An 11,972-nucleotide genomic window follows, 5' to 3' on the forward strand; every position below is an offset into this window, starting at 1 on the left:
CCGGTGTCATCTACCATGCCCTCAGTGAGGGATGCGTCATCGCGCGTCAACAGAGGACACGTACACACTTCATTCGCCATGGCCAACACTATCTTCATTGGGCAAGAATTTGCCTCGCTTGATGATGCTCGAAATGCTCTCACAGGCTTCTCCAACAGCCAGGCAGCAACCCACCGCATTAGCAAGAGTGATAAGAGTCGGCTGATTGTGAAGTGCAGGGTGGAGAGCGTGGATTCTATGCATCGGTTGGGGGCAAAGACGGGGTCTTCCGTGTACGCAATCTTGAAGCCAATCATACTTGTCAGACACATGCTATCAAGCCTCGTGCAGCTACAAGTCGAACTCAGTTCCTTGTTGCCGAGTTGAAGAAGATCATGCCTGTTGATGGCCGAGTCAAGACGTCAACCGTGATGGACACCCTTCGACGGCATAACATCAGTGTTAAGCCTCAGCAAGCCTATCGAGCAAAGCGGCAGATTATTGGCAATCACGTCGAGAATCAGCTGAAGGAATTCCAAACCCTCCCAGCTTATGCAGCGCATCTTACAGCTTGCGACCCCGGAGCAACGATCAAGATTTCACTCGACTCAAAGCATGCCTTCACGTCCTTGTTCATATGCTTGGCTGCTGCAAAGAGTGCATGGTGTTCCGTCCGTCACTTTTTCGCAGTGGATGGTGCATTCACGAAGACATCTTACAAATATGTCCTTCTCATGGCGGTTACACATGATGCGGAAGACAGGCTGCTTGTCCTAGCATGGGCTATTGCATGACAAGAAGATACCCGGACGTGGTCCTCATTCCTCCAATCACTCAAGGAATCTCTCAACGGGCTCGATAGCCCAACAACCACAATCATATCCGATCGGCAGAAGGGCTTGCTCAAAGCCATCTCGGATGGACTTCCGCTCGTTGAACAAGCATTCTGCGTCAAGCACATCATTACGAATGCAGTCCGACACTTTGGCAAACCAGTTGAAGATCACGTCTGGAACCTTGCCAAAGCGCCAACTGAGAAGGAATTCAACAAACACTTAGACGCGGTCCACAATGATCAGAACGTCAAACCCGGGGCAGCACCTTATCTCGCAGTCATTGAACGAGCTGCATGGGCAAGCTATGCATTTATCGAGCCATGCTTTGGTCGACTCACATCAAATGCAGCGGAAGTCATGAATAATGTCTTCCGTGAAACTCGTGAATTACCGGTGCTTAACCTCCTCGACTACATATGGTGTCATCAGATGGCACACCATTACAAGCGCCGGATGTATGCTCTCACTCTGCCATCAACCGATTTCGATTACGTGGCGAAGCACCTCAAGGTCTTCACCGACAATTGTGTTGCTGCCCGGACTTTTAAAGTGACACCATCGGTTCATCTACAAGCTCTTGTCGAAGGACCAGGCGGAGACAAGTACGACGTGATGTTGGATCCAGAATTGAAGGGGGCAATGTGTTCGTGCCGGTTCTTCCAGCAATACCTTGTACCATGTGCACATGCAATTGCCGCTTGCTATGAATTCAATCAAGCGCCCGGCAAGTACTTTGACAAGTGCTACCTCAACTCAATGCTGCAAGAAACCTACTAAGTTCCATATCCGATGGTCTTGCTATCTGAGCTAGATCCGGACACCGCACTTGATCCACCTCAGCGAAAGATGCACCGTGGTCGTCCAGCAACTGTGAGGAAAGAGCCAGGAGCGGGTCCCCCTAGACAGACAATGTAATTAGATACATTCCGTGCGCAAGGAATGAAGGGCATTGTGGACGACGCCGGACGAAAAGGGCATTAGAGACATTTTGCGCGACGCGCGAGGGCATCCTGGAAGATTTCTCGCGCTGAGGTGCGAGGCACTGTGCTGTGGACATGGTATTCGGTGCCATGCAGAGCACTCCGGATTCATGCCGAGGGGCAATGGCGAGCGGATTGGGGATGGAGGGGAAGGACACGACCACATGGGCTGAACAAGGGCATTCAGTGCCAGAGGCCGAAAGATGTCCTTGCTGAGTGCATGGGTGTGAAGGCGCGTGAAGAGATAACCAGTATTGTTAAAGGAGATAAAAATGAGGAGCAACAGCCGGCCTGTATCAAGCTTCACCTGCACCCTCTATGGTCATAGTGCAAGGAGACTCGATACAGGTGGGTTGAAGATCACTCCTACGCAGGGTTCGGGGGCCCAGATCAACAGCAGGACGGGTGTATTGTCTTCAATCGGAGAAGGAGAGGTGGAGCTCTGTCGATGTTGATAAGACCAGGCGGAAGAGGTAGCCAGGCCGGGAATTACCAGGCAAGCGTCATGGACTCGGAGAGAATGAAGAGGTTTGAGTGAGATATATGGAGAGAATAAAAGGTGAGAAGGAGAGGGAGGGAGGGAAAGGAGGAAGGGGGGCGAGTAGGGAAACGGGAGGGGGAGATGATGGGAAGAACGAAAGATGAAAGACGCCCTACGAGGAAATGAGCAGTTTATATATGCCCCCAAAGTAGCTAGGTGTGAAGAGCGGGGCATCAGTTCGACCCAGATGAAAAAAAAAAGCTTATCACGTGTTGCACGTGCTTGAGAAGCAAAAGAGACAGGGTCTGTGCGCATGATCCGGTACGGCTCTGTCAACGGGTACTCGTTGCAAGAGGGCCACTACACTGCAAATAGCACTTGTAGGCAATGTAACAAACAGTAAGACGATCAGCAAAGTGGGTACAAGTTGAGTGTATGCGCATATATGTGGGCGGGAGAAGAGGGGAAAGTGGTCTATTTAGGTGACATGAAGGATAAGCTTCCATTTTGTTATAGGGCTCTCGACGCGTCAATTTTACTCTATCGGTCTTCCTTAGTAATTTTACTCTTCTCTGATACGCCCACAACTCTCCTTCTAACGACCACCATCCCCTCCTCATCCCCTCCTCCCCTCCTCCCCCCTCTCACCAACGACCCAAAATGCCCTCAACAACACTCTCACCGTCTGATGCCCTCACAGAGCTCGCATCTTACTCTTCGCCAGATGGGCTCTCCCTCTCAGACCTACATGCCTCCCCATCCGGCATAGGCACGTACGATGACTTCCTCCTCCTTCCCGGGCATATCAACTTCCAAGCGACGGAGGTCAGCACCCGCACGCAGATAACGAGGAACGTCAGCCTCAACACGCCTTTCATGTCCAGTCCTATGGACACGGTTACCGAGACTGAGATGGCGATCAGCATGGCTGTGCGTCCCCTTCCCCTCCCTCTTCACTCACAAACTGATCCATGTATGGCCAGCTCATGGGAGGGATAGGTGTCGTACATCATAACCAGCCCGCAGCGTCCCAAGCAGCCATGGTCCGCGCAGTAAAAAGGCACGAAAACGGGTTCATCACTTCCCCCGTCTGCCTCACTCCCGCACATGTCGTCGCCAACGTGCTGGACATCAAGGAGCGCCTCGGGTTTTGCGGGATCCCCATTACTGGTGAGTGTCCGTGCCGTTTGAGCACAAGATGATGAGAATCATTTCTGTTACCTTCGTTCTTCCGAGCGTGGCCTCCAGTGTGGGGCCCGAATGCGGAGTCTGGAACTCATGTCCACTGATCCCTTCCCTTCTGTCATTCAGTGGAGCACATGCTGACTCTCCTAAAGATACAGGAGAACTCGGAGGCAAGCTCCTCGGTCTTGTCACTCGCCGGGACGTGCAATTCCGCCCACCTACGACACCACTGCATGAAGTGATGACCACGGAAGTCGTCACTGCACCCGAAGGTGTCACGCTGGCGGAAGCCCAACACCTCCTACGCGAGAATAAGAAGGGCAAGCTGCCCATTGTCGACGCGTCAGGCCGACTCAAGTCCCTCCTCGCCCGCTCCGATCTGCTGAAAAATCAGACCTACCCCATGGCCTCCAAGCACCCACAAACAAAGCAGCTCTTCTGCGCAGCAGCGATCGGCACCCGCCCGGCAGACAAGGACCGTCTCGCCCTACTTGTCGACGCAGGCCTGGACATCGTGGTCCTCGATTCTTCCCAAGGCAACTCGAGTTTCCAGATAGAGATGATCAAGTGGATCAAGGCTACCTACCCCAAGCTCGAGGTCATCGCCGGGAACGTCGTTACGCGGGAGCAGGCTGCGAACCTTATCGCCGCAGGTGCTGACGCACTGCGCGTGGGGATGGGCTCGGGCTCGATCTGCATTACCCAGGAGGTGATGGCTGTCGGGCGACCGCAGGCTACGGCCGTGTACGCCGTCGCTGAGTTCGCGGGCCGCTTTGGCGTCCCGGTGATCGCCGACGGGGGGATAGGGAACGTTGGCCATGTTGCGAAAGCACTCGCTCTAGGTGCAGGGGCAGTGATGATGGGGTCCTTGCTTGCTGGGACTACGGAGGCACCTGGGGAGTACTTCTGGCACGACGGGAAACGGGTCAAGACCTACCGCGGTATGGGTTCGCTCGAGGCGATGGAACAACGCGCGTCATCTTCTTCGTCAGCGGGCAAATCCGGTGGGGCAGCAAACGGCGTCGGGGTAAAACAAGCTCTCAAAGGCCCGGTGGAGAACGCAGCTACAAGCAGGTACTTCTCCGAGTCCTCCGCTGTGAAAGTCGCGCAGGGCGTGTCAGGGGACGTACAGGACAAAGGAAGTGTCAAGCCGTTCCTGCAGTATCTGCATGCAGGGCTGCAGCATAGTATGCAGGATATGGGCCTGCGGTCTGTGCCTGAGCTTAGGCGGGGAGTGGGCTCTGGACAGGTGAGGTTCGAGAAGAGGACGGTGAATGGGGTTGTGGAGGGGGGCGTGCATGGGTTGAACAGTTTTACCAAGAGGCTGTTTGCGTAGTTTTTTTTGTGTTTAGCTTTGGGTGGTTGTTGTTGATTTGTATTATTGACAATGGCATGCATTTGATGGTTAATTCTGATATCAGGGAGTGATGAATTGGAATTGGATAATGGACGTTGCTTCTGGTTGAAAAAGCGGATTACACACGTGACGTACATGCGGGAGTAAAGTGTTCCCACAATTAGGGTCCAACACCGCCTTGACTTCTCTGTTCACCATCTCCTCCTCGTCATCGTCTACTCCTCCTCCTCCTCCATCTCCTCCTCCTGCACGCACCATCGACATGACCCCAGGAGGTATAAAACGCATCTCAACCCTCTTCCGTCCCAAATCCTCCAAAGACAGCAAACCAGGACGGTCTAAACTCCAACCACTACCAGACTCGCCCGAGTCCCCCTCCCCAACCCCTCCATTCTCCTCCTCATCCGCAACATCAACATTTTCCCGCCCAGGCACGGCAGGGAGCACCACAACCACACGCCGAAAGAAGGATAAGGATAAGAGACATGAAGAGGACCTTTTGGGCCCTGCGAGCCCGTTGGATGAGTTTGCGCAGCCGTTGACTGATAGAGTGGTCGTCGTTTCTGGGGCTAGTAGGGTGAGTCCTCTCTTCTCCTTAGCGTGGGGGATGCTAACCAGTACTAGGGTATCGGGGTGAGTGAATTTCCTGCTCTTGGGAGCGCTCGGGCTGATAGGCGAGAAGCTGGAGTTCGTTAAACAGCTCGTATGCCCCTCCTTTCCAAAGGGAACGCAGCTAACAAAAGAAAACAGAGTCAAGACCCGCACACGCTCGTCATCGCCCTTATCCGGAATCCAGAAACCGCAGCCAAGCTCGTACAGCTCACGAGCACCCAAGTGGTCGCTATCCATGCTGACGTCACGGACGAAGCGTCCCTCCGGGTGCGTCTCCTCATGTCGGTGTTGGGATCCGCGCGGATACTGACGGAATGGTTTGGTGTGGTCTGGTGTGGTGTGTAGGCAGCAGCGAGCGATGTGTCCAAGCTCGCGAAGGGGAAAGTGGACATGCTCATCAACTGCGCTGCAGTAAATACAGACCCTGACAAGACACTAGAAGAGTGGGATGCCGAAGGTCTGAACCTCCACGTACGCCCCCCGTCTCTCCTCCTACCACCCTTCCCGGTCCTAATCCCCCACGCCAGCTAGCAACAAACGTCACCGGTCCTGTACTCACAACGAACGCCTTCCTCCCGCTCCTGCGCCACTCTTCTCAAAAACCGAAAAAAATCATAAACCTCACCTCGGGAATGGCCTCCCTCACGCTCAACTCGCCTGCCAACCCGCCAAGCCCGAGCTATGCGGCGTATACGATCTCCAAGTGTTGCTTGAACGCTGCTACGCGGAAGTATGCGGTTGAGCTTGGGCGGGAGGGAATGCTGTTTGTGGCGCTTAGCGCTGGGTGGGTGAGGACAGATATGGGCGGACCGGTGAGTGTCCCTTCTTTTCCCTTTTCCCTATCATCACACCCTTCTTCCCATACCCATACCCATACCCGTACCCATTCCGTTTCCTTTTCCTATCTCGTACCCTCCCCTCTTTATGCGCGGAACACTAACCCCCTCCCCCCGTACAGGACGCCCCCCTCTCAGCACAAGAAGCAGTCTCCCAGCTGCTGAGGGTAATAGAAGGCTTGAAACAGGAAGATAATGGAAAGTTTTTGCATATCAATGGGGAGGAGATCGATTTCTGAGACTTGTGGGAAACGGGGATTGGGGTTGTGGTTGGCTTTAGGCAGGCTGGGGGGGGGAGGCAGCTATCGGGTCGCGGTTACGGCAATGGTTGAGCCTGGGTGGAAGGGCCGAGCTGTTCTGGGCGAGCGGGCACGCAGGCGACAGAGAGATAGATATATCCGAACTTAATGTACCGTGCTCCCCTTCTTCCTTTCCTCCATTCACTGTCCATTCCTCCTTGCCGATCTAACACGTATCACCCCCGGCAGGAAGGCAGGAAGGCAGTAACCCTCTCTTCCCACTTCCCTTCGCCCCAAAGCTCTCAGCTTTCCCACCCTCCTTCCGCTTGCTTCACCCCTCTCCTGCCCGCTACCACTTCATACTTATGTGCCCATTATAAGTCAGTGTATCCTATCTCATCTACATGTACAGATCTTATGTCCATAAGTGTGCAAGTCTAGTATGCCACAGCGCAGGATCTAAGCTCCCAATGCTCACCAGACAATGATCATCCAATACCCAAAGCCCGTCACAAAAAGCCAAAAGACCCAAGTACCCAAACTCGTGCCCATTTCCCCTGCCCACCGGCGCCCAGAGCTCGCAAGCGTCGTCGGCCCCGCCCCAACTCCGAGGGTTAACGTCCCTCCTCCCCCTCCCCCTCCACCCCCCGTGTCCGACCCTCCAGCGCCTGCAGAGCCTGCCCCAAACTGGACCAACGCCGCTCCTGGCCCTGGTACGACCACAACGCACCCACCTGCCCCTGCAGTATCAGCCGTACAGAGTTGGTCTTGTACGACTTCTCCCCCGAGCAAGCTCCCGTCCCCTGCAGGTGACATCCCCTGCCCAGCCCAGGAGATCTCCGGCAGAACGCTCTGCGTATCCCCCGCGAGCAGGTACTTGATCCTCATCCCCAGCCCTGCACTAGAGTTCCCAAACGCGGGAAGATAACCAGAGAGGTTCGCAGGCAGGGAGTAGGAGACATTTGATGAGGCGTAGTTGATCAGCACGAGGGAGGCCAAGCTCCAGCTTGGGGAGGTGTACAGTGCGTACCCGGCTGCTGAGTCCGGCAGCCCAAGGTCGAGTGGGGCAGTGTACGGCAGTCCGCTGCTAGTAGACGTGGAGTTGGCGGCGGAAGGCGGGTTGAGCGCTTCTGCCAGCACGAGCAGCGGCCAGTAGGTGACTCCCGTGCTCCATCCGCTCTCTAGCTGCTGCAGGGCGGTTGCCGCTTCTGCCGAGCCGACAGCAGGGGAAGACACCAGTGACGAGGAGTAGGAAGTGTTAGGCGGGGAGAAGACGTTGTACGATACCCCCGGTTCGCGGGTATGGATGTGCGCAGCCGTATACCCTCGTGTCGCTAGCTGAAGGGAGTAGTCAATTACCCACAAGGTCGCTGCGAACTGTTGCCTGCGTTAGTGGGAACCAGGCGGGGGGAGGGACACTCGCACGGTATCACTTATCCCCGGAATACCACCACAGCTCGCAGAGTTAAACTCTGTCATCCTGACCTCCCTCCCCACCTGCCTCGCAGACAGCACACCCTGTTCCTGCCAGGCGCTCAGCTGCTGCACGTTCGAGTGGCTGAGGTAGTACTGAAGCGGGAAGGCGTAGGAACCGAAACAGTTGTCTTGCGGGTAATGTTGTAGGGTGAGCGCTTTCAGCTGGGTGAAGTTGAGGTATCCGGAAGAGAGGAGGGAGGCGAGATCCCATTCGCAGCAGACTGTCGGTCTGGAAACATGTTAGCTGCGCTCTTCGTTCTGTACTGCTCGAAGTGTGGGGGAGGGACGTACCCGCCTAGTATTGTCTCCTGGAAGTCTGTACCGATGCCTGCGATCTCCTGCGCGAAATCGCCCATGTAGTCCGACACTGTATAGTTCTTGTAACCCGAGCGGTCCCCATGGTCCCAATACAGGTCTGGCTCATTCCCCAACAGGACGAGATCGAGTGTTCCGTTAAGTTGTGCTTCGGCTGCTGCGAGAGGGACGTAGGAATCGGTGTTGTTTGGCGTTAAGAGGGGCAGACCGAGTGTGTAGCTTATGTTGAGGGAGGCGGAGAGTGCGGCGAGAGTCTGGAATAACTGGGGGCCGACGGAGACGGGTATGTTGTCCTTCTCCGCATTGGGGAGAACCTGGAGGAGAGAAGGTTGTGAAGGGAGGTAGAGGGACGAGTCAAGTGAGTTGCCGCCTATACGCAGGCGGAGGGGGGCTTGCAGGCGGGACTGGACATTGGCGAGGTGGGTGAGGAAGGGCTGGGGGAGGGGAGAGCCGGAGGCGAGCAGGGATGTGAAGGAGGAGAGCTCGATGGAGATGCCGAGGAAGTTGGCTGGGATGGAAGGGAGGGTCGAGGAGGGCGGATAGGGAAGAAGGGAGAGCGGCGTTGATGTTGGAGACGGGGAGGGCTGGGCGATGACGAACGTGAGGACGAGGAGGAGTGGGAGCCTGAGGGGAAGCATCGGTGGTTTGTGGAGCGTGCACGCCGCGTGTGGACGCTTTGATAGGTCGTACAAGTTGTAGGGCAGCCAGGAGGACGTAATACAGCCGATCTGCGTCTAGTATAGCCAGTGTTTTAAGCGGTTCGTCCCCTGTGTTCGGTATTCACCCAGTGAGAGGGGGGAGCAGCGAGGCACGAGAAGAAAAGGCAGAGGACGTCGACAAGCAGAGAAGCGAAACAGGGAGTCATGGCATTCGAATCAATCCCACTCCAAACACATTTCTCCTCCCATAAAAAAGCGTAGTCATTCCAGGTCCAGACATACATAGCCAAGCCCCGCTAGCCTCGCACAAAGTAAGCGCCCTGGTCTCGCATACGAATTCCCAGTCAGTCGCAGTTCATCACAGCCGAGCCCATCGGGACTTCATTTGTGTAATACACACGTGTTTTGAAGCCAATTTTCGCAGATTTGTATCCAATTGGGGTAGTAGACGCATTGGAACGTTAAGATGAATGAACGTCGTCAATTCATACGTTTGACATTGATGACGTTTAGCGTCCGCCAAGCGCGGACTGAACCGACTAAGGGAAGCTGACTCCCCGGTCTATCTTTTCTATTTAGTCTGCATACCTTTGTACCTCTCGCTTTCCTAACACGATTTCAACTGGATTTCCTGCGCTCATACGGAGGAAGTAAGAATGTATCAGAAGCAGGATAATTCAGCTTCCAGCTTCCTGACATTGCTTATTGCTTCTTTGACCCTTGCAGCCGCTTTGGGCTCTGCTTGGATATGCTTTGGTCACCTCTTGAACACTTTATTCTCTGCTTGCGTCGGGATCGGGAGTTCAACAGGCGGTGTCTGGACACCCTGCACAGTTTGACTGTGCTATGCCATTGGTCGAACAGCACTTCCTGCTCAGCTCTTTCGGCCTCGACAGGATATCTTCCCTCTAGACTAGGCATGCTACTCCCGCCCAGCCTTAGTCCTCGTCTTCGTGTCTCGAACTCTAGGCCTCAGCAGGTGCCAGCAACCTTCCTTTGCGCAAGTTAACTGCGTGAGCACTCCAGGATGTCTGAGCCGACTCGCGTAAGCGCGAATTCTATCTTCTCCTGCCTGTGGTCGATCCTGAGCACCGCTTCTTCTCCGCAAGACGAGATTCGTCCTACAAAATCCGGCCAAGTGGGTCGGTGTGCCGTGCTCTTGTGTCCCTCTTCTCCAGCAAACATGCGTTGCAGATGTGAGTGTGTCACCTAAGCTGCCTCTTGCAGCTTTACAGGGTACTGCGTCGTTCTCATCTGCATCACTTTTTTGCTTGTCATGGTCTTCTCTCAGCTGGCGGTTCTCGTATACATACGTTGTTGACACGGCAAGTCGCGTGAACTTGTTCGTCCGCGTTACGGGTTGGGCGTCAGAGCTCGTCGTATCATCGTGCCACCTAATGGTCTATCTGCTGCCCAAAGACGTTGTGGAAAACGAGTGGATATCAAGCGTGTTGAAAGACTGTGTGTGAGCAAGGCAGACGTGGAGGGAGGAGGGCGCCGCGTCGAACAAAAAGTGTCGGGATGTTCATCACTGGTGAGGAAACTAATTTCTGACTCATGTTTTGATGACTGAGGAAATTGACTCTTTCCAGTTACAGGCATCCAATTTATTCTACCGGCCTTTATCACCCCAACAATTCTTTAAACAACATTATACATGTTTGAACAAAAGTGACTTCTATCATATCCTAGCGACGCCGCTTACTGTGTATAACCGATTAGAGTCACCGGTATTTCCTCTTCCAAGCATGTAAACCAGACTAGAATTGGAATCGAGTCGTGATTACATTCTAACGTACGAAAAGAGTAACGAGTCCGCAAAGTCCTTGTTACAGCTTGCGAAGAGACATTATGGAGCAGGCGCACTAAAAGCGAAACAAAGCGTCCTCCCGCGTGTGCAATTATCATTCCCTCCTCGAACATTGTTCTTCCACATCGTAGGATTCCTCAGAAGTGGATCGTGAAGATTCCAGTGATGTTGAGCGGTTTGTTGAGGTCCGCAGTGAATCCCGTCCCGTTGACTGAGGTCGGGCCACCCGCAACTTGCGGGACGGGAACACCATTAAGGGCGAGGTCGAAGAAGATCTCCTGACCTTCGGGATAGAACTGAGGAGCAGCGTTGAAGATCGATACACTCGTCAAGTTGTCATTGATATGATGCTCGAACGCAACCGGCGTCGAGTAGACTGTGTAATCTGTCTCGTTAACATTCCCCGTGTTCACCTTGCTCGAGACGTTGAAGAAGAGGGTGACGGTCAACAAAGGGTTGTGAGTGCCGTTGATCGTCTTGTTCCCCGAGGTATCTGTGTAGTTCGTAGGATTGAGCGCTACGAGAAGGTACCAGGAAGAGGTGTCGGCGTTGTGGTGTAGCTCGATGGTGCCGTTCTTGGGCTCCGGAGCAAGCGGCCAGCGGGGAACTGGCAACGTTTAGGTTATAATTCTCAGAACGTTAACACTGAATGAACGCACGAAGGGCATTCTCACGAGCGCCTAAAATGGGCGACGCAGAGCAGAGGGTCGTAAACGCGTAAACAAACAGCGCAAGGAAGAAAGCAAGTCTAGCCATTTCGCAATAGCAATCAACCACTCGTCACAGTCGTTTCGTGGGCAACAAGTTTAAGGAATCCCATACCTGACGCCCGACCGACCTGTATTTAAGAGTACAGGCGGGGGCGAGTAACTCGCGTTCCGCCGGATTGCGGAGCTTTGACCGAAAAGCACAGGGTCCAGGGACATTAAGGCACGTGAGAATGACGTACGTTTGTCTGAGCTAACGTAAATGCTCCTCCTAGGTCGTAGTAGTCTCGCTCAGGACCGAACGATGGAAACAACCTTGAGTGGAGAACAGGGGATAAGACAGAGTGCAGAACACAAGAAATCAACAAGGAGGGGGCATGGGTTGCGGAATGATGATCTGACGAAAGAGGCGCATGGGAGGAGACCTTCGGTTGTCCCTGAATATCTCATCTCGTGACATCTCACCTTCAGCCATTTCCATTCCGGCCTATGCCGGTACT

At 54.3% G+C, this 11,972-nt stretch overlaps 4 protein-coding genes across 4 annotated transcripts; 2 read left to right on the forward strand and 2 right to left on the reverse strand.

Annotated features, from left to right (window-relative positions):
* The first annotated feature begins 2,918 nt into the window (after positions 1-2,918).
* On the forward strand, positions 2,919-4,845 carry DACRYDRAFT_19306 (IMP dehydrogenase). The gene is made up of 3 exons (XM_040771445.1): positions 2,919-3,206; positions 3,260-3,446; positions 3,614-4,845. Exons 1-3 carry the CDS (start codon positions 2,937-2,939, stop codon positions 4,795-4,797), a joined length of 1,641 nt encoding a protein of 546 aa, XP_040632839.1. The 5' UTR covers positions 2,919-2,936; the 3' UTR covers positions 4,798-4,845.
* A 235-nt stretch (positions 4,846-5,080) lies between these two features.
* DACRYDRAFT_112771 (NADP-binding protein) lies at positions 5,081-6,746 on the forward strand (the record flags this gene model as incomplete). The annotated part of the gene is made up of 7 exons (XM_040769508.1): positions 5,081-5,395; positions 5,443-5,451; positions 5,501-5,521; positions 5,569-5,697; positions 5,776-5,901; positions 5,958-6,242; positions 6,389-6,746. The coding sequence occupies 7 exons, from the start codon at positions 5,081-5,083 to the stop codon at positions 6,503-6,505; spliced, it is 1,002 nt and encodes a 333-aa protein (XP_040632840.1). The 3' UTR covers positions 6,506-6,746.
* Positions 6,747-6,979: 233 nt separating this feature from the next.
* On the reverse strand, positions 6,980-8,934 carry DACRYDRAFT_102907 (uncharacterized protein; the record flags this gene model as incomplete). Its single annotated transcript, XM_040767682.1, has 3 exons — positions 6,980-7,882; positions 7,931-8,210; positions 8,273-8,934. 3 exons carry the CDS (start codon positions 8,932-8,934, stop codon positions 6,980-6,982), a joined length of 1,845 nt encoding a protein of 614 aa, XP_040632841.1.
* A 1,639-nt stretch (positions 8,935-10,573) lies between these two features.
* On the reverse strand, positions 10,574-11,561 carry DACRYDRAFT_19307 (uncharacterized protein). The gene is made up of 2 exons (XM_040771446.1): positions 11,425-11,561; positions 10,574-11,372 (listed from the first exon to the last, which is right to left on the reverse strand). The coding sequence occupies exons 1-2, from the start codon at positions 11,519-11,521 to the stop codon at positions 10,903-10,905; spliced, it is 567 nt and encodes a 188-aa protein (XP_040632842.1). The 5' UTR covers positions 11,522-11,561; the 3' UTR covers positions 10,574-10,902.
* Between the last annotated feature and the right edge of the window lie 411 nt (positions 11,562-11,972).

This window comes from Dacryopinax primogenitus, assembly GCF_000292625.1.
Source record: "Dacryopinax primogenitus strain DJM-731 SS1 chromosome Unknown DACRYscaffold_1, whole genome shotgun sequence".
NCBI lineage: Eukaryota > Fungi > Basidiomycota > Dacrymycetes > Dacrymycetales > Dacrymycetaceae > Dacryopinax > Dacryopinax primogenitus.

Bases quoted from the DNA above. Each gene is read 5' to 3' on its own strand.
- DACRYDRAFT_19306 (XM_040771445.1), top strand. From the start codon at position 2,937: ATGCCCTCAACAACACTCTCACCGTCTGATGCCCTCACAGAGCTCGCA. The intron at 3,207-3,259 runs GTGCGTCCCCTT...ATGTATGGCCAG, and splicing joins AGATGGCGATCAGCATGGCT to CTCATGGGAGGGATAGGTGT. The intron at 3,447-3,613 runs GTGAGTGTCCGT...ACTCTCCTAAAG, and splicing joins TTGCGGGATCCCCATTACTG to ATACAGGAGAACTCGGAGGC.
- DACRYDRAFT_19307 (XM_040771446.1), bottom strand. From the start codon at position 11,521: ATGGCTAGACTTGCTTTCTTCCTTGCGCTGTTTGTTTACGCGTTTACG. The intron at 11,373-11,424 runs GTGCGTTCATTC...AAACGTTGCCAG, and splicing joins CGCTCGTGAGAATGCCCTTC to TTCCCCGCTGGCCGCTTGCT.